This window comes from Carcharodon carcharias, chromosome 14 (genome assembly GCF_017639515.1).
Source record: "Carcharodon carcharias isolate sCarCar2 chromosome 14, sCarCar2.pri, whole genome shotgun sequence".
NCBI lineage: Eukaryota > Metazoa > Chordata > Chondrichthyes > Lamniformes > Lamnidae > Carcharodon > Carcharodon carcharias.
This window is the reverse complement of record NC_054480.1, coordinates 16,184,445-16,208,123: the sequence shown is the minus strand read 5'-3', so window position 1 is coordinate 16,208,123 and position 23,679 is coordinate 16,184,445. Positions and strand designations below refer to the sequence as shown.

At 45.6% G+C, this 23,679-nt stretch overlaps 1 protein-coding gene across 2 annotated transcripts in view; it reads left to right on the top strand.

Moving 5' to 3' along the window:
• LOC121287486 (N-terminal EF-hand calcium-binding protein 1-like) overlaps window positions 1-23,679 on the top strand; it is a 163,368-nt gene that overhangs the window by 87,649 nt on the left and 52,040 nt on the right. For both annotated transcript variants that reach the window (XM_041205416.1, XM_041205415.1), the window contains 2 exons: window positions 360-385; window positions 6,428-6,525. In XM_041205416.1, coding sequence (XP_041061350.1) covers window positions 360-385; window positions 6,428-6,525 — 124 coding nt within the window. The remainder of the gene's footprint in view (window positions 1-359; window positions 386-6,427; window positions 6,526-23,679) is intronic.

The window sequence follows — 23,679 nt, the reverse complement described above, 5'->3', positions numbered from 1 at the left end:
TCACTGAATGGTAGAATAGTTTGAGGGGTTGAACGGCCTGTTCTTTCTTCAATGTTCACTGTTTTACTCTATAGAAGGGGATCATATCCATAGGGTCATGTTTGGGTTGCTGGTCCAGTAACACAACCACTACATTACCGTACCCTCTGATTGCACCAAGGGCTGACAAAAGTCACTATCACCCATAACTGACGATTTCAGGCTGAAGACATCAAGCTGAAATGGTCTGCTTCAAGTCTTGTGGCTTGTACCATTGTATGAGATGCTTATGATTAACATTTATTATTGGATATTTTTAACAGTCTTAGTTGCTGCTAAAGACATCGTTGTAATCCATTTTCACTTTCTCCTTAAAACAGCAACTTGGACACGGAAGAATTGTGCGGTAAGTCATCAATATTATTGTCCCTTCCCTGTCCTGCCATTTCTTTAAAATACTGAACTTCCTCTAGCTTTTCCAGTGATTTATGTCTGGGTGAATCCCAGGGGAGCTGTGCCAGCAATAACTTGAAAGCAGGCACTTTAACCACCCTCAGATTCCTTGTTGTTTCCTCTGAAGGGGTTCCGCCATATACTCAGTTAATCTGCACTGCTCCTGTCAAATCTGATTCTTCAACTAGACAAAGCTACTGGCTATTTTTTTTGGCTGGGACACGTTGAGCAATGTTGCGCGTCAATGATCTGGAGGCTGTTGATGGTGCGAAGTGCAAACAATGTCAGAGAAAGTGAGTCAGCTCTTCCCTGTTCTTCTCTCCTTGCCAATCACTTGTAGAGGTCAATGTCTCTTTTTAAAGTGAATTGAGATTTCTTTCTGCGTTTTTTAACGTGGATGTGCCCAGGATGTCACAGGTCCTCACAGGGCACAGCCATCGGTGCGCTTGTATTTTCTCTCCAATCCTTAATGCTTATTGCTCAAACTGTCCTTACAGCAGAAAGAGCAAGGTATTCAGCCGTGTGGGATATCATAACATGTTGCAATATATTGGTGGGTGGCATATTATAGGAGGATAATGTATATACTTGTTAATCTATATCTCTGTGTGTGTAGATGATGAAAATTATATGCTTTGCTGTGAAGTGGTGATGTATTGGGATTTTTTTGACCATTCTGGGAAGGAGAAAAGAAATGGCTTCCAAACGTTGGGTTTTTAAAGTTAAGTTTATTCGCACCTGTTTTTTAAAAAAATAAAGACAGAAAGTGGTTAAAATGCTATTAAACTAAACTTTGATCTTACAGAGACCACAAACATAAGAGAAAGAAATGAATGAATGAAGGAAGGAAAGAAAGACTTGCATTTATTCAATGACTTTTTTAAACTCAGGATGTCTCAAAGAGCATTATAACCATTGAATTAAATTTAGACTGGTGCTGTAGTGGCTGGGTGATTCACACTGCTAGATTACCAGCAGCCATAGTGAAGATGATTTAGCTCTGGGTGTGTTTCAGGTGGGATGGGTGTGACTCATTGTTCTATCAATGTCTTCTAGCCGCAAAACCACAGAAGAGGAAAATCAGCTGTTGACATAACTCAACAGATCACGTGTGCCAATGTCCTTTTAACTTCATTCCTACAATACCTGCCTAAGAATTACCTGTCCATGTATAGCATTGGAGAGATTAGAAGCCTACTTTTTACCACTGTATTCACGTTGAAGGTTGCTAAACCTTTTAAACAACTGGATACATATACTGCGATGGAATCCAACACTTTATCTGTGTCCAGGTCAAGATCATTGTAAAAAGCGGACCCAGCAACTTGCTGTGCGGTTGTAATGAATGCTGTGCTCTCATCAGGATTGTATCCACATACACAGTCAGCTACAAATGCCTTGACTGATGTCTGCATCCACATAATCCTACAAAATTGCTTTCTATAATTAGTTTCCTTACACACACAAACAACACATCACTGACAAACAAACTAAACATGGAAGGGAGTTTAATTCTGTCTTTTAAGAGGATGTGGATTGAGGTTCAAGCCATCATGAAGATTACTTGACTTCGTTTTCGAAATGAATTATATGCTGATAGAGAGAATAAAATGGATTCTTCCTATTGCCCACTAACATTGAATTGAAATGATTTGGTTTAGTGAACCGTTGAAAAATGACTTGTTATTTATATATTTTTCCCACTAATCTACTCCTGAAGCATTCTAGTGCATGGATCAATGAACATTGATAACCCTCCAGGGTCTTGCCCCATGTTCACTGTGCATTCATGAGCCTTGATTAACTATTCTACCATGGAGTTTATCATAGTTCACTCTGGTTCTGCCTTAATCTGTTAGCTGCACATGCACACGACAGTGGGGTGGTGTTGGGGGTGGAGGTGTTGAGGGGGGTTGTGGGGGGTTGTGGTAAAGTTACTGGACTAGTAATCCAAAGATCTTGGTTAATTCTCTGGGCTCAAATCCCATCACAGCAACTGATGGAGTTTAAATTTAATTAATAAATCTAGAATAGTATCAGTGATGATGATTATGAATGTCTTGCATTGTTGTTAAAAAAAAACATCTGGTTTGCTAATGCTCTTTAGAGTCCTTCCCAGACTCCTAGCTGCAAAACCACAAAAGAGGAAAATCAGCCGTTGACATAATTCAATGGATCTTGTGTGCCAACATCCTTTTAGTCTGATATACATGTGACTCCAGATCCACAGCAATGTGGTTGACTCTTAACTGCTTTCTGAATTGACCTACCAAACCACTCAGCTGTACCAAACTGCTACAGAAAAGTCAATAAGGAATAAGACCGGACAGATGGCCCAGCATCAACTTAGGCACCAGAAGTGGCAAAGTCATCTCACTAACATCTGGGGGCTCGTGCCAAATTTGGGAGAGCTCTCCGACAGACAAGTCAAGCAATAGCCTGACATAGTCATACTCACTGAATCATACCCGACAGACATCACCATCGCTGGGCATGGCCTGTCTCACCGGCTAGGAAGATGGTTGTGGTTGATGGGGGCCAATCTTCTCAACCCCAGGACATCGCTGCAAGAGATCCTCAGGATGGTGTTCTACAAACATACGAACATATGAATTAGGAGCAGGAGTAGGCCCCTCGAGCCTGCTCTGCCATTCAATAAGATCACGGCTGATCTGAATGTAACCTCAACCCCACATTCCTGCCAACCCCTGATAATCTTTCACCCCCTTGTTAATCAAGAATCTCTCTAGCTCTGCCTTAAAAATATTCAGACACTGCTTCCACCGCCTTTTGAGGAAGAGAGTTCCAAAGACCCACAACCCTCTGAGAGAAAAAAATTCTCCTCATCTCTGTCATAAATGGGCGACTCATTTTTAAATAGTGACCCCTAGTTCTAGATTCTCCCACAAGAGGAAACATTCTCTGCACATCCATCCTGTCAAGACCCCTCAGGAGCTTAAATGTTTCAATTAAGTTGCCTCTTACTCTTCTAAATTTCAGTGGATAAAAGCCTAACCTGTCCAGCCTTTCCTCATAAGACAACCCACCCATTCCTGGTATTAGTCCAGTAAACCATTTCTGAACTGCTTCTAACGCATTAACATCTTTCTTTAAATAAGGCAGTCTCCTTAGTCTGCACTGTACACAATTTTTCAGATGTGGTCTCACCATGGCCCGGTACAATTGAAGCACAACCTCCCTACTTTTGTAATCAATTCCCCTCACAATAAATGATAACATTCTATTAGTTTTCCTAATTACCTGCTGTACCTGCATACTAACCTTTTGTGATTCATGTACTAGGAAACTCAGATCCCTCTGAATCTCAGAGATTTGCAATCTCTCACCATTTAGATAATAAGCCTATTTTTTATTCTTCCTGCCAAAATGAATGATTTCACATTTGCTCACAATATACTCCATTTGCCAGATCTTTGCCCACTCACAAACTATCTATGTTGCTTTGTAGCCTCCTTACATCCTCTTCATAATTCTGCAGTGAGTAACTCGCTGTCTGACTTCTCAAAGCCTGTCCACCATCTATAAGGCACAAGTTAGGAATGTGATGGAATATTCTCTACTTGCCTGGATGAATATAGCTCCAACAACACTCAAGCTTGACACCATCCAGGATAGAGCAACCTGCTTGACCAACATCCTATATACCACTTTGAACATATAGTGTGTACCACCTACAAGATGCACTGTAGCAACTCACCAAGCCTCCTTCAACAGCACTTTCCAAACCTGTGACCACTACCATCTAGAAGGAAAGTACAGCAGACCCAGGGGAACACCACCACCTGCAAGTTCCCCTCAAAACCACACACCATCCTGACTTGGAAATATATCGCCGTTCCTTCACTGTTGTTGAGTCAAAAACCTGGAGCTCCCTTCCTAACAGCACAGTGGGTGTACCAACAACACATGGACTGCAGCAACTTAAGAAGGCAGCTCACCACCACCTTCTCAAGGGCAACTAGGGATGGGCAAAAAAATGCTGGCCCAGCCAGCGAAGCCCACATTCCGTGAAAGAGATAAACACACATGCAAGACGTTGTTAGTGAAAACCAGGAGTAGCAATCCTTAGTCAGTTCAACCTTCCTCATCTCAAGAATACTGAGACCAGTTGTAGCATCCCTTTTGCTACTCAATTGACAGAACCACAATATTACAGTACAGAAAGAGGCCATTCAGCCCACCAATCTTGTGCTGATGTTTGTTTCCTCACCAGCCAGTGAGCTTAATCCCATTTTCCTCCTTGCTCCTTAGCTCATTACGATTTATCAAGCAGCTATCTTTATTCCCAAACATATGAATAAGGACAGGGATGGAAAATAACGTGTGGTTCGCCTGACTGGACACAGGATATAAGGAGGGAATTTTAGCTTATGTTTCAAGGTTCCCATGGGATTGGGTGGAATACTGGGTTTCATAGACCAGCCACCATTGATTTTAAAGGAGTGTAAAATTGCACGAGGTTTAGAACCAACGTTGAACCTGAACCCATCAATCTTCCCATAGGTGGATCAGATTGGCAATTAACATCTAAGTCTCAGTAGTCCACCCCTTCAAATATCTATCCAACTCTCTCTTAAGCTTGCACAGAGCAAGAGTTGAACCTGTGACTTTCCTTATCTGTACGGTTTGTTTGTAAAATTGACAAACTTGCTGAACCATCAGATGAGGTTCACTAATTTTGTCACTTACAATGTTATTGGGACCACTCAGTCCAATTCCAGTCTGTAGCTTATTCCTAGTTATTCATTATCCTCCCTCTGGTATATGAAACACCTTGAGTCAGAAAGTTGTGGATTTAATTCACAATCCAGAGATGTGAACACCAAAATCTAGGTTTATGCTTCAGCGTAGTCCTGAGGGAGTGCTGCACCGTCAGAGTTCCTGTCTTTTAGATGAGACATTAAACCAAGGCCCCACCTGCCCTCTCAAGTGGGCATAAACTGATTGGTCAGTATCACATTGCCACTAGTTCATAGTGGGAACTAGGTAATGCATTCGGGGAGGGCTAACAAGGCAAGGGATTACACCATGAATGGTAGCACCCTGGAAAGTACTGAAGATCAGAGGGTGTGCATATCCACAGATCCCCGAAGGTAGCAGGGCAGGTAGATAAGGTGGCTAAGAAGACATATGGGATACTTGCCTTTATTAGCCGGGGCATAGGATACAAGAGCAGGGAGGTTATGCTGGAACTGTATCAAATACTTGTTAGGCCATAAATGAAGTGCTGCGTGCAGTTCTGGTCACCACATTATAGAAAGGATGTGATTGCACTGGAGAGGGTGCAGAGGAGATTTACCCGGATGCTGCCTGGGCTGGAGGGTCTGAGCTATGAGGAAAGATTGGATAGGCCAGGGTTGGTTACCTTGGACCAGTGATGGTTGAGAGGGGTCCTGATAGAGGTGTATAAGATTATGAAGGTCATAGATGGGGTGGATAGGAAGGCACTTTTTCCATTAGTAGGAGGGTCAATAACCAGGGGGCATAGATTTAAGGTAAGAGGTAGAAGGCTAAGAGGGGAGTTGAGGAGAAACTTTTTCACCCACGGAGTGGTGGGAGTCTGGAACTCACTGACTGAAAGGGTGGTTGAGTCAGAAACTCTCATAACATTTAAGAAGTATTTAGATATTCGCTTGTGTTGCCATAACCTTCAGGGCTATGGGCCAAGTGCTGGAAAATGGGATTAGTGTCGTCAGATCTTTGTTAACTGGCATGGACACAATGTGTCGAATAGCCTCCTGTGCTGTAAACTTCTATGAGTCTATGAGTCAACCTGGCTGCCACAGTTCCTTCTTTACAACAGTGACAACATTTCATTGGCTGTAAAACACTTTGGGATGTCCTGAGGTTGTGAATTATCAGATGCAAGATCTTTCTTTTTATATAATGTAGTAATCTCTGGTGGAAATAAATCAGCTGCCCTGAGGCTTTGTGGAATAAAAGATTAAAAATTCTTGTTTTGTTGTTTTTCTAGAGTATTTTTCTGAACATCTAGGGGAATATGAAAGCGTCCTGTCTGCTTTGGAACAACTCAATATCTCCATTCTAAAGGCCATGGATAAAACCAAAAAGGTACGTTACAATCTGACCAACAAAGGATCGAATGTCAAACAGATTGCCTCTAGTTAAAACTTTTCACAAACATTTTCTATTTGCCAAACGTCCAATTGCCATTCAAATATTACTTTGTGTCCAGTGTCAAATTAAACAACAGCTCTTAAATTTACATAGAATGTATAGCACAGAAACAGGCCATTCAGCTGAAATGGTCCAGGAGGCTATTGTTTATGTGCTACATGAACCTCTCCTTTCTTCATCTCACCCTAGCAGCATATCTTCTATTCCTTTCTCATGTTTTTATCTAGTAACCTTAAATGTTATGAATGGCATGGCAAGTGATCAAAACCTTGGACAAAGAATATTACAGAAGCAAAATACTGCAGATACCTGAAACCTGAAATAAAAAGAGAAAACAAAAACACCTGGAAAACCCCAGCAGGTCTGACAACATCTGCGGAGATGAACACAGTTAATGTTTCGAGTCCGAGTGACTCTTCATCAGAACTAAGAAATATAGAAATGAGGTGGAATATAAGCTGGTTGAAGGGGGCGAGGGACAGGTGAAGCAAAGGAGAGATTGCCAAAGATGTCATAGACAAAAGGACAAAGAGGTGTTGAAAGTGGTGATATTATCTAAGGAATGTGCTAATAGGTGACATTAAGGGTAGAAAGCAGGACGAGCAAGGTACAGATAACCCTAGTGGGGGTGGGGTGGGGGGAAGGGATCGAAATAGGCTAAAAGTAGAGATAAAACAATGGATGGAAATACATTTAAAAATAATGGAAATAGGTGGGAAAAGAAAAATATCTTTTTAAAAATATACATATATAAAAAATTATAAATTATTAGAAAAAGGAGGAAATGGAAAATGCTGGAAATGCTCAGCAGGTCCAGCAACATCTGCGGAGAGAAAAACAGAGTTAAAATGTTGTTATTGGGTGGCCGAGTTGTGCTATTAATGATAGAGTTGATCTGCAGACACTTCTTGGGTGGGAACGTTTATTTACAATATACTCAGCAGCAGCTACACGTGTGCTTTCAACTCCAACTCTATCTCTACACTGACTTCTGAGGTAGCCTGTGTTACTCTCCTATTGGTTACTACAGATCATGTGATCTTCCTTAACACGTGTTATTCTTAAAGGTACACTACACACTAAAGAAAACCATAATTAGTACACATTTCAATCGTCGGAACGATTTTAAGGAGCGCCTTAAGGAAGGAAGAGGAGGTAGAGAAGGGAAGGGAATTCCAGAACTTCTAGCGCCTGATCAGTTGAAGCTGCACCTTTTAATTGTGGAGTGATGAAAATTGGGGATGTTCAAGAGGCCAGAATTGGAGGTTTGTGAGATGGATACAGAGATACTTCTTCATTCACACAAAGAAATAAGATAATGTGCAGGTGTGATAATAGCCTGAAACAGTGGAAGAAATCAGAGAAATGGAAGACAGACTGAAGGAAAAAACAGTTTGGATCAGTACTCTTATTTCCCAGTTTTTCTGTTATTTCATTCTGGGGACCAGAGTGTGTCAATAGTTGTAGGAGGTGAGGGGGGATGAAGCAAGTAGAAGTGGAGATATGTGGGAACATGGGACAAAGATGTAAAGAGGTCAGCACCAAGGGAGCAGGGACCCCCACCTGGTGTCATGATGGAGTGTCCTAATTCCAGGCACCAACCCATTTCCTCCCCACCCACTCAAACAACAGCGCGCCCATCTCACACCACTACCTCACCTTGCTGAATAGCAAATGGGAGCTATAGTGAAGGCCTGATGATGTTGGACAGGTCCATTAAGTTGCTTGTGGCAGTAGAAATCCACAGAGACCACGTTACAGGCAAATTTTTTTTTATAAAGAATGATCTGATGGAAACCTGCCATTGTGTGTCAGGCTACAGGATTCGTAACTGGAGGGGCTGAAAAATAGAGTCGAAGATTTTATTAGAGTTTTTTTACTGCAACTGACTGCACACTTATTACCAAGTGTTTACATCACAGAAGCAACCCCTTCACGCCAAATGTGCCACTTTCCACCCCTCTTCATGTAACCCCAATTCAAATATCCTTCTACTCCTTTCTCCATCAAGTGCTTATCTAGCTTCCCCTTGAATGCATCTATGTTGTTTGAACTACTCCATCTGACAGCAAGTTCCATATTCTAACCACTCTCATGGTAAATACGTTTTTCCTGCATTCCCTATTGGATTTCTTGATAAATTGGATTCATGGCCCCTAGTTCTGCTCTCGCACGCAATCAGAAACATCTTCGCTGTCCGTATCCTGACAAACCTTTTCATAGACTTTAAGACCTCTATCAGGTTGCCCCTCAGTCTTCGCTTTTCTACAGAAAAGTGCTCCAGCCTGTTCAATCTTTCGTACAATGAAGTGCCGTGATTTTGCAGTCCCTGCAATCCTTCGAGCACATAAGCCAGGCTAACAGTCCCATGCCGGTGTTGAGGGAGTGCGTTTCAGCGGTGTGATGAGGTGTTAAACTCGAGGCCATGTCAGTCCTCTCAGGCTAGGAGGAAATATTCCATTTTAAAAGTGAGCATTCTCACTGGTGTTCCTGGTCAATATTTATCCCTCGTCCAGCACCTGGACCTGAACCTTGCGTTCTGAGGTCAGGCACGCCCCCGACTCCAACATGTGTAAAATAGCGCGAAAAGACGTCGGGCATGCGTTCCGATGTCATCGCGCACACGTGCAATATTGAGGTCAGCGGGCGTGCCTGGGAGTCGGAGCAGTGCCCGCTGACAAATAAAGGGCCAATTAAGGTCATTAAAAAGCCTATTGACCGTGATTTTACGACGCCCATGCGATTTTTAGCTCGTCGCACGGGCGGAATTCACGTTTTAATCATTTCCTCGTCCAAGGGTGGGATGAAATCGCCGTTAGGATATAAAATAAAATGGAACATCTGGGGACAACATTTTTATGAGGTTATGCTTTCAGGTGCTTGATTGCGCTGCACGGACATATTTTGCAGCATTTTTTGCTGTTCTGTTTATTCTGCGGAGGTCTGCATCTCCCCGGGGCAGTTGTCTGCCTTCAGGGGGCTCAGTGGGAGTGCTCACCAGCATCCCCAGTGGCGTCGGCATGCGCCTTCTGCCCCCCCCGCCCCCCCCCCCCCCCCCCCGGCAGCGCTGAGCATTTCTCAGCGTGGGTCTGACGCTGGCTGGCCATTAACTGGCCAGACAGTGTGATATCGCGGCTGAGGGCCAATCACAGTCGGGGACCCGTTTCCCATCTGCTCCTGAACCCACCGATCAGGCTGATGAGCGAAAAATCCAGGCCCTAAAAACGCAGGCGTAAAAGCAGAAACTGCTGGAAATAATCAGTCGGTCTGGCAGCATCTGCAGAGAGAGAAACAGAGTTAACATTTCAGGTCAAGGACCTGTCTTCGGAACAGGCAATCCAGTCATTACTCTTGGTAGGAACCTGCCGAGCGCAAATTGGCTGTTGCATTTCCTGTACAATAACAACTAATAACGACATATAACATAATAACGACATGTATAATAACGACAATAACAAAAATGGCTGGACAAGACCAGGCCTAGGACCATAAGTATAATAGGTGATAACTCCAATAGGTAATTCATTGGAGTTAACTGTAACACACCGCCAACACCATGGCCTGAATGTTTCGCTCATTGGGTGTGCACGACCAGCGGATGGGAAACGGGTCCCCAACCCGAATCAGCCTCTGACTGCAATTTCACACTGGCTGGCCAATCGACGGCCAATGAAACGCTCAGCACTGCCAATGGGGGCGGGAAGAGGGCGAGTGCCGACGCCACTGGGGATGCTGGTGAGCTCTCCCATTGAGCCCCCTGAAGGCAGACGGCTGCCCCGGGGGAGCTGCAGACCTCCGCAGAATAAATGGAACAGCAACAAAGCTGCAAAATATGTCCGTGCAGCGCAATCAAACATCTGAAAGCATAACCTCATAAAAAATAACAGTTCCCAGATTTCTCTTTTTATTTTATTTCCCCGTGGAGATTTCATCCCGCCCTGGATCAAGGTTTCAGCAAAAACCTGTAAGAGCGGGCGGGCCATGAAAATTCACTTTCCATCGCCTCCATTGGGCTTAATTTCCCGCTTAATTGTTGGCGGGTGCGCTTCCGACTCCAGCGCTTGCTGAGGCTCCTCGGTGCCACACCCGGTCGAACGCTCGCTTGATGTCAAGGGGCAGTCAGTCACCCTCACCTCACTTCCTGAAATCAGCTCCTTGAATTTTTACATTTGTTTCTTATTTTTTCCTTTCTGTCATTTTTACCTCCCTCTCTCTCCCCCTCTCTCTCTCTCCCTTAATCCTTTCCTCATCCTTTTTACACTTAGTTTGATATCGAATTGGCACACTCTATTTCACCCTCCTTCTCGGTCTTTCCTCTGCTTATTTCTCAATCCTTTAATCTCATTGATTAAGGGTATACACTTTGCCCCATTTTTCATGAGTGTGTCAAATGCCCAGTTGCTCTCACTGCGCCATCCTCTGCTTGCACTTTCAGCAATTTTGTGGGTAAAAACTACTAACATTTAAACGTGCGCGAACATGTCTTACCAGCAAGGCATGCCACATGATGTTCCCCTTCAGCGAAATTCAAGCTCATTAGTTTTGCTGTGTGGATGTGATTTGTGGTACTGATGTTGCATCAACAGGCCTGGCCTGACTCTGAGACCTCGCACTCACTCAACCAGGAGTGCACGCAGTCATACAGACGCTACCAGCACGTGCAATATTGTCAGCCAGCCTTGGACCGTTTGAGACTCTAACATATAACCCTGTCCGACGTGAGCAGCTCTGACATGAAGCCTTTTTCCAATATTGACCAGGGAGCGATACAATGTTCAAACAATGATGGAATCAGCGTGGGTTGGGATGATTATGTTGGGGACACAGAGAGGTCAGTAAACCATCGTTCATTTTGAAATTGTTTTCGAGGCAAGGCTTAGGTTTGTTATCCTGGTTTTGTAAATGTTCCAGGCATCATTCCAGAAGCTGTCAGATGATAGCTGACTCTACCAGGGGGAGAGGAGGTGGTGGGGCGTGGAAGCATGTGGCATATCTGTGCTTGCGTCTTGCCAGTGGCAAGTAATCGCCATCAAAAACAAAAGATATGGGGTCGATCTTCATTTTATGTGTCAGCCGTGCCTCAGTTGGTAGCACTCTTGCCTCAGTGATTAAAGGTTTTGGGTCTGAGTCCCACTTCAGGGCAAACTAACAGGATGGACTCTACCCCAGGGGACTCTTGCTCATCCTTTAAGGCATTTAAGTGAAAGGCCACGTACCAATTACCTATCCTCAGTCAAGCCTTGGCGTGACACACAGGGCACTGAAGAGGAAGTGGGAAGTGAATAAAGTAAATGGAGTCCAGTAGATTTGTCCGCCCAATGGATAAGCGCACATCCTGCTCCTAATTGGTATGTTTGTATGTTCAACCTTCCAGTATGAAGTTCTCTGATATAAAAACAGAAAGTGCTAGAAATACTCAGCAGGTCTGGCAGCTTCTGTGGAAGTAGAAACAAAATTAACATTTCGGCTAGGACTTTCCGGCCCCTCAAGCCGGCGGGATCTTCTGGTCCCGCCGACGTGAACGGAGATTGTAATGGCTCTCCGGCCCCGCCGGGGTGCCTGGGAAATTCCGGCCTTTGAGTCGGATATAACTTCGTCAAAACAGAACTCGAGGCCTCTGACGGTTGCCTCAATGTCTCTTTCTGATTTTGTGTGGAAATGGTACAGACCCAAACCTTGTGGCCCAGGAGGTGATTGTTTTATCGAATTCTTGGTATTGATTACCACAGGCTAATCAATAGCTTATGAACGTACAAAACTGACAGACAGGAAATGACCATTTGGTTCATCAAGCCTGCCTCACGCCTCATTATGGAGCATTAAGACTCCAACACCACCCCCTCCCCCATCCCTGTCCCACACCACCACACTCATCCATGTAATCCATGTGAAAAAAAGGGTCAAGAGAGGAAAAAAATACACTGGAAAATTCCTCTCCGACTGCCTCAGGTGATGAAAAGCATTCTTGAGATCAGGAGATCACAAGGAGCAAGTGTTTTATACAAAGACCTTGACTATGATGTGATCTCTGCCCCAATCCTGGATATGTGCAACTCCCTCGTGAAAACGAAGATAATCAACACCCAACCATTCACGTAACCAGCATTTGTAACAGTTGTTATGATGCGGTGAGAAGGGGTCCCCTCTTTGCGTTCTCCTCCTTTGACTGCAAGAGCTTTTTTTTTGCTTCAGAAGGGTTTACTTGCCAACTCAGTGAGTACTTAAGAGTACTTAATTGTTTATGCACTGGGACAGGTTTTCTTCAGTTCAACAAAGAAAGAGGTTAGCTTTATTATACTTAAAGCAATCTAAGTAAAATAAAAAATGCACCATCTCTATAGTTTGTTGACTTGACTGGCTTCAGGCTGATTCAATGTTCTTGATGCTTCCAATTTAAAGATGTAGATGACTGAGTTGGTTGTTCTTCACGAGATGGAAGTGCTGGGTTGGATGTAGTAGGGCATCCCTGGATAATCTCAGTCAACAAACAGGACTTGAAGCTTACCTGGTGGATTGGAGAAAAAAGGAGGCAAGTGGGACCCCACTAAGATCTTCTCCCTAAGCTGCTTGTCCTCAGTTCTGCTGAACACATGTCGTTAAAACATACAAAGGGTTGGCTTGTCGCGTAACCTTTCCTCTCCAACTGTCAGGGTTTTAAAAAAAGACATTGTCCATGTATTCAAGGTGACTTGAGTATTTCATATCTGGAAGTGAATGTGGCCAGGATCCTGTTGTCCACGCGATTAGTCTTAATGGCCTGTCTCCAACAGTTGAATACCTCAGGTCATTGCCGTAGATGCTTTGCTAATGAGACAGGAGATGTGAGTACTTCACACTCCCCTAAAGTCATTGCATTTGATAGGTTTCACAGACAGACTGACTCCGCTCTAACGAATTGAAATGTGAAATGTATAGTAATATAAATTGGGGTAGCCATCTAGGGCTGCGAGCTTGAGTCACTTTAGTGTCTTGTTATTAGCAAGTCTGTTTTTTGAAAATTCAATTCAAGTTTCCAGCTGGGGGATTAAAAATGAGCATTTGGCTTAAAGCACTTTTTAAAAACTCATTCATGGGATGTGGGCTTCGCTGGCTGGGCCAGCATTTATTGCCCATCTCTAGTTGCCCTTAAGAAAGTGGTGGTGAGCTGCCTTCTTGAACCACTGCTGTCTATGTGGTGAAGGTACACCCACAGTGCTGTTAGGAAGGGAGTTCCAGGGTTTTGACCCAGTGACAGTGAAGGAACGGTGATATATTTCCAAGTCAGGATGGTGAGTTACTTGGAGGGGAACTTCGAGGCGGTGGTGTTCCCATCTATCTGCTGCCCTTGTCCTTCTAGATGGTAGTGGTCGTGGGTTTGGGAGGTGCTGTCTAAGGAACCTGGTTGAATTCCTGCAGTATATTTGTAGATGGTATACACTGCTGCCACCATGTGTTGGTGGTGGAGGGAGTGAATGTTTGTGGATGTGGTGCCAATCAAGCAGGCTGCTTTGTCCTGGATGGTGTCAAGCTTCTTGAGTGTTGTGGGAGCTGCACTCATCCAGACAAGTGGGGAGTATTCCATCACACTCCTGACTTGTGCCTTGTAGATGGTGGACAGGCTTTGGGGAGTCAGGAGGTGAGTTACATGTCGCAGGATTCCTAGCCTCTGACCTGTTCTTGTAGCCACGGTATTTATATGGCTAGTTCAGTTCAGTTTCTGGTCAATGGTAACCCCAGGATGTAGATAGTGGGGGATTCAGTGATGGTAATGCCATTGAACGTCAAGGGGTGATGGTTGGATTCCCTCTTGTTGGAGATAGTCATTGCCTGGTACTTGGGTGGCATGAATGTTACTTGCCACTTGTCAGCCCAAGCCTGGATATTGTCCAGGTCTTGCTGGACAGGAGAGGGTACAGTTCATGACACAGTGGTTCCAGTGGGAGCAGGAATGGGAAATTTACCACAGGCTGGGAATACAGTGGTAGGCATTACAGTCCACTATTCATCCGTCATTTGCAAGCTCTACTTGAAATAAATAAATACTCAAGTACTGCTAAAGAATAATTGAAATTCTACCAAGATTCTTAAAATTAGCAGGTCTATACAAATTAACGATGTGCTGCTTTTTCTATTTAATGAGCAGTTTGTCTCAGACACTGTCCATTCAGTAGTTTTTGTTGGGATCTCACAAGTTCCGATCGATATAAATATAAATAAAGCAAAGCTTTGAGACGCTGGATTTACCCTTTGTATAATGAATTCCTGTCACACATCTTAGAGTACATTTGAATTTAAGGCTTTACTTTATCAGTGTCTGCATTTACCTGGATTTAAAAACATCAGTACCATAATCTAACAGCAAAAATGATCTTTCGCTCATACTCTAACAGTAATTTAAAAATCTTTTGTTTAAGCAACTCTCTAGCCTTGAGATGTCATTTATATTCAGCGTGATACTGCAACATCAGATGAGAAAGTGAACAGATTGCCTTCTCAGGCAGATATAAAAGACCCCTCTGCGCCATTCGAAGAAGAGCAGGAGGGGTTTCTCCTCCACGGTGTCCTGGCCAATATTTATCCCTCAACCAGCATCACTTAAAAAAAAACAAATTATCCTGTCATTATCTCATTGCTGTTTGTGGGTACAGCAGTGTCGTGGCTATGACAAGTCGTCTAGTAACTCAGAGGCTGTGAGCTTAAATCTATTCATGGTAAATTGTGATATCGAATTCAATTAATTTTATAATTTGTGGGCTAGAACCAGAAAGGATGTCATATAAAACTCAACTGGTTCCTTCAGACAAGATCAGCTGCCAACTCCATATGGCCTGTCTGTTCAAAATATTTTTTTTTATTCATTCATGAGATGTAGGCATCACTGGCTGGGCCAGCATTTATTACTCATCCCTAATTGCCCTTGAGAAGGTGGTGGTGAGCTGCCTTCTTGAACCGCTGCAGTCCATGTGGTGTAGGTACACCCACAGTGCTGTTAGGGAGGGAGTTCCAGTATTTTGACCCAGCGACAGTGAAGGAATGGTGATATATTTCCAAGTCAGGATGGTGAGTGACTTGGAGGGGACCTTCATCTATCTGCCCATCCATCTGCTGCCCTTGTCTTTCTAGGTGGTAGTGGCCGTGGGTTTGGGAGGTGCTGTCTAAGGAGCCTTGGTGAGTTTAAACGCTTGAAGTGTAATTAATCGTTAAATGAACCTTAACATATATACTCATGGTAAATACCAAGATTATGTAGGATGCTTTGCTGTATTACAGTCAGGTACATTCAGTCCTTCCAATGGCTCCAATTTTCTCCAAATACAGTATAATGTCCTTGCCTTTAAGCGTAACAAAAAGACCACTTTGGCAGCACCTCCATGATGCTTCCCTTATCCCGCTTTCAGGACTGGATATTCCCATAGGCTTTGGGACCCTGATATCAGGACCAAATGGAGGCACTGAGCCCACCTAATGACGCAATCTTTCCAGAAGCAGCCTCCTAATTGGCTGCCTCAGCGCTCACTGTCTTATTAAGGCTGTCAATACTGGAGGCCCAATCAGAGGGCTGGCTGCTCTGTAGTTTCAGCAGCCCTCCACCCCCTCCCCCACAAGAGAGGTGGGTGCTATTGAGGCAGGACAGAAACCATGAAAGCGTTGCAACATGGAGGGACCCTCGGAGGCGTGTGTTTAAGATTAGAATTGTTAGAGTCAATGCCGGTAGGTTCCTGGAACTGGAGGCAAAACGCCTCCAGGTGTATCATTTGGTTGCATCCTTTCCTGTTGGTGAACCCCCTCTTTGGTGCGTGGGGTGCTCGGCTTCCATGACACCACAGCCTGGGAGGCCGTTTCCGAGGAGATGGCAGCCTTCACATGTGGGGGAGGGAGGGAGCCACTCCACTGGTGGCAAAATGCTGGTCACCTGCAAAATTGGACTTAATTTTGTCCTTAATCAGCTTAAATAAAAGCAGAAAGTGCTGGAGAGAGAAATAGGGTTAACGTTTCGAGCCCAATGTGATTCTTCTTTGGAACAAGAAGAAGAAACTCTGAAGAGCCATATTGTTGGGCCGGGACTTTCTGTGCCCACTGGCATTGGGAGTGTTAGTGGCGTGAGTGGACAATGTGGTAAGAAGGCCAAAGACTGGTTTCTTGACGTTGTGAAACCAGTTTGCGACTGTCCACTCCTCCCGCTGATGGTGGGCCACATTCCTGGGAACCTCATTGTAACCCATCAGCCTGCCAGACTCATCCCCGCCCCCAACATTGGATCGCCCACACCGACGTGTTTCACAACAGCATAAATAAGACGTGCACTTGGCAGGCTGCACTTCACTTGGGACTTTGAGGTGTGTTTGCCTACCTTGCTTCAGACAGCACTCACAGTCATCAGCGCCAGGCTTCACAGACAGCACCACATCACTTTTAGGGGGGCTCACGGGCAGGTCTCTCCCTACCAGATCAGTGATGTGCGGGTGGCTTTTCAATGGGAAAGGGGGAGAAGTGGCCTCAGGCAAGGGAAAAGGCTGCAGGACGAGGGCGGTACTGTGGAAGAAGGGCACATGTTGATCTGTGCAAGTGGCCTCAAGATAGTGAGGGCTGAGGAGGCAGTCTCCAGAGGAGGTGAGGCCAGATGGAGATGTGAGGGTGTTGCTGGCTAGGTGCATCCCCAATTGCCCCTGTTCAGAGGGCATTTAAGAGTCAACCTCTGGGATCACATGTAGGCCAGACCAGGTAAGTACAGCAGATTCGGCAGCATTGGTGGAGAAGAAAAGAGTTGACGTTTCGAGTCCTCATGACCCTTCAGCAGACCTAGAAGTTGTAGTTTTGTTGAAGGGTCATGAGGACTCGAAATGTTAACTCTTTTCTTCTCCACTGATGCTACCAGAGCTGCTGAGTTTTTCCAGGTAATTCTGTTTTTGTTTTGGATTTCCAGCACCTGCAGTTTTTTGTTTTTAAGTACAGCAGATTTCCTTCCCTAAAGGTCATTAGTGAAACCAGATGGGTTTTTATAACAATCACCAATGGTTTCCTGGTCATCATCAGACTTTTAATTCCAGGTCCTTATTGAATTCAAATTTTACCGTCTGATGGGATTTGAACCCAGGTCCCCAGAGCATTACCCTGGGTTTCTGGAATACAAGTCCAGTGACAATACCACTGTGCCACCGCCTCCCCTTGAGCTGGCAGTGAGTGAGATGCCAGTGGCTGTGTGATGGGTTTGAGTGTGTGGGTTTAGAGTGATGAGATGGTTGCCCTGGCTACACAGAGGAGATCATTCATCCTCTATCTGCATTGGATGGACAACCCCTTCTGTGCAGCATTGGCACTGACCACCACTGCCATTGCCTAACAAGCCGGTGTGGTAATGTAGCTGCCCCTCCTGCGGCCAGAGCGGGGGTAGACGACATCAGAGCGAGCCTCCACTGCGTCCAAAAGGTGCTTGAGGGCTGCAGTCTTCTTGCCTTTCGGGACCATGTCTTCTTAGCTGCCGTCCTGGGCTGGAAACACTGAGCGCGGCTGTGCTTTAAATGTGGTGCCTGGCGTGGTGAAGCGGCGAGGCAACAGCCTGGCTGGCGAAGCAGAGCCTGCCCACCGTGGAAACGGCACCTTTCCCGGGAATGCATAAGCAATCTGACGGGTTTGGGATGATACAGTGTGAAAACCCACCATTGCATCCGACGGGTAAAATGTCGTTTTACCCGCCCGCTACCGCCCTTAGTGCAAATCTGGGACAATCCTGCCCGTTACCTGTGCTTCTCCCTCCACGGATGCTGTTGAGTCCTTCCAGCACTTTCCATTTGTATTTTAGATCTCCAGCTTCCACGGTATTTTGCGCGTATTTTCGTCCTAACCAGCCGAATTGGATGTCTGCCTCTGTAGCGCAGGCAGCGGATTCAGATCCCACCCACCCCTGGGAAAATTCCCCAGAGGCGTGGATCTGTGGCTCCTGCGAATTTTCCCGGCCCCTCCCTGAACTCCCTACCCCCCCCTCTCCCAACGCCTCCAAGCCAGCCACCACGGGACCAGAAAAACTCAGCCCTCTATCTCCAAGCTGAGTTCTTATGATCTCGAGTTGTATATGGCAGATGACGGTGTATCAGGGTCGGCACGACACAGAGAGAAGCCGTACCCCTTTCCAAGACAGCGATGAGGGGTCAGGACCCGGCACGGGCAGGAATTAAAAACCGGACGTCCTGGGACCCCAATGCTTCCCCATCGCTAGACGTAAACGATGCCAACCCTTCTGAACCTTCAAAGGGCTGGCGGGCATGGGGTTTGGGAGCAGGAAGCATGGTTGTGGCCAATCAACGCCCCCCCCCCCCTTAAGCTGGTTAAGGGGCCAGTTAGTATGAGATTGGAATTTTTAAACTGTTTCTTCTGGCGAGCCCAAAGAGTCTTGGGCATGGTTGCGCGTATACCGGGTTCACCACCGGGCCCTGGTAAATTGCTTTGCGGCAGCTTTTTAGATTTATTCTGTGGGCCCAACGGGTGCCTGGCACAAATGCTGCTCCTGCCCTTCTCGTCCGTGGCCGTTTTCCACCCGAAGGAGCCGCCTCCTCTAATCGGTAAGCCAGCTGCCCACCCAACACACGGCTGCCACTGGCGCCAGCCTCCTGGAGGCGCTCGGGGCTAAGCCCACCTCCTGGCCGATTAGGCGATCTGCCTTTTAAAACCAGCGTCGCAAGTGGGGGGTTGGGGCCTGGAATTCCTCCGGGGGTCGGGCCCCCTCGCCCTTGCATTGAAAATTCAGCCCATTAAAAGCCTCACGTTGAGAGCGAGGAAGCAGAGTCTAATTGTAAAAGCGATCGATGCCAGCCCTTTCTGATTGCCTTTTCCAGGCTGTCAGTTTAGGCTTTTTGAACCGCTGAAATAATCTGGGAAAATGGAACCTAACACAAACCATTATTTTGTGTAAGATTGTTTTCCCTCACTATGTCTCAGTCTTAACATGTCCTACATGTGAAATAAGAACAGAAAACGCTGGCAACCCTCTGCAGGTCAGGCAGCATCCGTGGGGAGAGAAACAGAATTAAAGGCCTAAATTTTCCATTCTGCCGTCCACAGGAATTGTAGCAGGCGGGACAGATAACTTGACGGACTAGCAGAAGGTCCGTTGACTTGGGGGCGGGAATTTCCATTCCTGCGGTAGGGGTCGGGGGGAGGTGGGGGATGGTATGTACATAGGTACATACGAATTAGGAGCAAGAGTAGACCACTTGGCCCCTCTGGCTTGCTCCACCATTCAATAAGATCACGGCTGATCTGACTTTAGCCTCGTACTCCTGCCTGCCCCCGATAACCTTTTACCCCACTTTGCTTATTGAGAATCTATCTACCTCCGCCTTAAAGATATTCAAGGACTCGGCCTCAGCTACCTTCTTAGGAAGAGAATTCCAAAGTCTCACGATGCTCTGGGAGAAAAATATTTTCCTCACCTCTGTCCTAACTCGGCGCCCCCTTATTTTGAAACAGTGACCCCTTTTCCGTATCCACCCTGTCAAGGCCCCTCAGGATCTTATACGTTACAATCAAGTCACCTCTTACTCTTCTGAACCCCTGCGGATATAAGCCTAGCCTGTCCAGCCTTTCCTCATAAAGGACCGGGAAAATCCTGCCTGCTTCAGGTTGATGACCTTTAACCCAAACTGGAAGAAGTGAGAGAAGGGATAGGTTTTAAGCAAGTGCGGAGACAGCGATTGGGGGAAGGGGAGAAGTAGAAAGGAGAAGGCCTGTGATAGGGTGGAAGACAGGAGGGATTAAATGACAATAGGGACGCTGGGTGCAAGGAAGATATGGCAGTGGGACAAGTGAAGAAAAATAGGGATTTTGATGAAGTGGGATTGGGAATTGGAATAGCAGAATCATCACTAACAGCTGCTGTCCAAACAAATGGGGACAGAGATTGTGATCTGAAATTGTTCAACTCAGTGTTGAGTCTGGGATGCTTTAAAGTGTCCAATCAAAGGATTAGGCATTGTTCCTTGAGTTTACACTGAGTTTCACTGGAACAGTATAGGAGGCCAAGGACAGGGAGGTCAGGGTGGGGCAGAGAATTAAAATGACAGGAAGCTCAGGGTGGACCGAACTGAGGAATTCCCTAAAGCAATTACCCCTTCTGCATTTGGTCTCCCAGTGAAGGGGAGACTACAATGTGAGCAGCAAACACAGTACACACCAAATTGAATGAAGTGCAAATAAATCGCTGTTTCACTTGGAAGGGGAGTTTTGGGCCCTATAGGGAAGTGAGGAAGTAATATGGCAGGTGCCTCATCTCTTGCACGGGACTCCAGTCCACTCCAGCATGTGGCTGTCTCTTAGTGACGTGCAAGGCACCCAGTTAAACAGCGAAATGCTACGTTAGAAAGCCCACACTGTCTGGAGCAGGCAGGAATGTGTTTAAAAAAAAGCAGCCTTGTTTGTGTACAAATGAAAATTAATCCTGAGACCATCTGGTATGGTAGGTCTGTTAGTGTACCGGATATTGCATTATGTTCACCCAGTGAAGAGCATCTAACATATTTCTGCAGTTCACTCAGAGTTGCATGATAATTGTTTTAAATTCATACCTTTTTTATCATGTGAAATTGGTTGCAATTTGAGCTCTGTGGTGTGGGAAATCACTTTAGTGCCATCACTGATAGAGCTGTTTGAGAGTGCTAGCTAAATTTAAATTAGATCGACCAAATTGTAAAATATTCATGATGATTTGCAGTGGCTCATTGTACTTTTAAATTAGTTTGTCTGTCTAGGTTTGTTTTCATTTGTTTTTCTACACAGTTGTGTGTGGAAGTAATCCTGGAATCTAGATTGGCTTCAAATACCCAGTGATGTCATATTGAGGTGATGGACCACCCTGTAAAATAATCTGATCGAAAACTTGCCACAGGAATGTAAAAGACTGATGGCTAAAAGTGAGCATTGATTCTGTGGCTTTGTGGTAGCCCTCTCCTGCCTCTGAGTCAGAAAACTGTGGGGTTGAGTCACACCCCAGAGGCCTTGAACACTAAGTTTAGGCCCCCTCTCCCTGTGTTCAGGGAGGACTGCGTTTCTGGGGGTGCCACCGATTGGATGAACGTTTAAACAGAACATTTTCTGAAACGGCTGTAATGTAGCAAACTGTTCTTACCCTCGCACAGGGCTTTTGGCTGAAGACCTAATATCCATTTCCATTAAGTGAACAACATTGTCTGTACCATAGAGGGAGTGCAGCAAAGGTTCACCAGGCTGATCCCTGGGATGGCAGGATTGTCGTATGAGGAGAGATTGGGTCGACTAGGCCTGTATTCACTGGAGCTTAGAAGGAGCGGGGGGGATCTCATTGAAACATATAAAATTCTGACAGGAATGAACAGCTCACTTAAAGACAGCATCATTCACCTTCCTGACACAGCAGTGAGGGGCTGACTGGCTAATGTGGGACAGACCTCCTGACTTTGCTTGGAAGGATACCGAGGCAAGGAGGTTTAAGGCAGTGCTGGGTGTAGGGATGATATTTCCTCTGGCTGGGGGTCTAGAACAAGGGGGCACAGTCTCAGGATATGGGGTAGGCCATTTAGGGTTGAGATGAAGCGAAATTTCTTCACTCAGAGGGTAGTGAACCTGTGGGATTCTCTACCACAGAGGGCTGTGGAGCCCAGATCACTGAATATATTTAAGGAGGAAATAGATACATTTCTAGACTCTAAAGGCATCAGGAGTAATGGGGAGAGAGCGGGAGTACGGCGTTGAGATAGAGGATGAACCATGATCATATTGAATGACGGAGCAGGCTTGAAAGGTTGAATGGCCTACTCATGCTCCTAGTTTCTATGTTTCTATGTTTACCAGGTCATACCTACTATGTTTACTGCCTTAAACCTCCTTGCCTCAGTATCCTTCCAAGCAAAGTCAGAAGGTCTGTCCCACATTAGCCAGTCAGACCCTCACTGCTGTATCAGGAAGGTGAATGATGCTGTCTTTAAGTGAGCTGTAAAATTCATGTCTTTCACAGCGGAACCTGAGAAGCTCAGAGAGAGCTGTCCAGTTCCATAGGTTGGCCAGCTTCTCACAGATCCAGGAAATCATGTGCCACTCAAAGTTCCACAAGCAAGGTCTTTCTAGTTTGTGGGTGTGGTGCCAATCAAGTGGGCTGCTTTGTCCTGGACGGTGTCCAGTTTCTTCAGTGTTGTGGGAGCTGCACTCATCCAGGCAAGTGGGGAGTATTCCATCACACTCTTGACTTGTGCCTTGTAGATGGCGGACAGGTTTTGGGGAGTCAGGAGGTGAGTTACTCGTCGCACTATTCCTAGTCTCTGACCTGCTCTTGTAGCCACAGTATTTATATGGCTAGTCCAGTTCAGTTTCTGGTCAATGGTAACCCCAGGATGTTGATAGTGGGGGATTCAGTGATGGTAATGCCATTGAACCTCAAGTGGCGATGGTTAGATTCTCTCTTGCTGGAGATGGTCATTGCCTGGTACTTGTGAGGCGCACATGTTACTTGCCACTTGTCAGCCCAAGCCTGGATATTGTCCAGGTCTTGCTGCATTTGGACTTGGACTGCTTCAGTTTCTGAGGAGTCGTGAATGGTGCTGAACATTGTGCAATCATCAGCAAACATCCCCACTTCTAACCTTATGACGTAAGGAAGGTTATTGATGAAGCAGCTGAAGATGGTTGGGCCAAGGGCACTACTCTGAGGAACGCCTGCAGTGATGTCCTGGAGCTGAGATCATTGACCTCCAACAGTCACAACCATCTTCTTTTTTGCTAGGTATGACTCAACCAGCAGAGAGTTTTCCTCTTGATTGCCACTGACTCCAGTTTTGCTAGGGCTCCTTGATGCCACACTTGGTCAAATGCTGCCTTAATGTCAAGGGCAGTCACTCTTGCCTCATCTCAGGAGTTTAGCTGTTTTGTCCATGTTTGAACCAAGGCTTTAATGAGGTCAGGAGCTGAGTGTTCCTGGCGGAACCCAAACTGGGTGTCAGTGAGCAGGTCATTGCTAAGCAAGTGCCTCTTGATGACCCCTTCCATTACTTTACTGATGATCGAGAGTAGACTGATGGGGTAGTAATTGGTTGGATTTGTCCTGCTTTTTGTGCACAGGACATACCTGGGCAATTTTTCACATGGCCA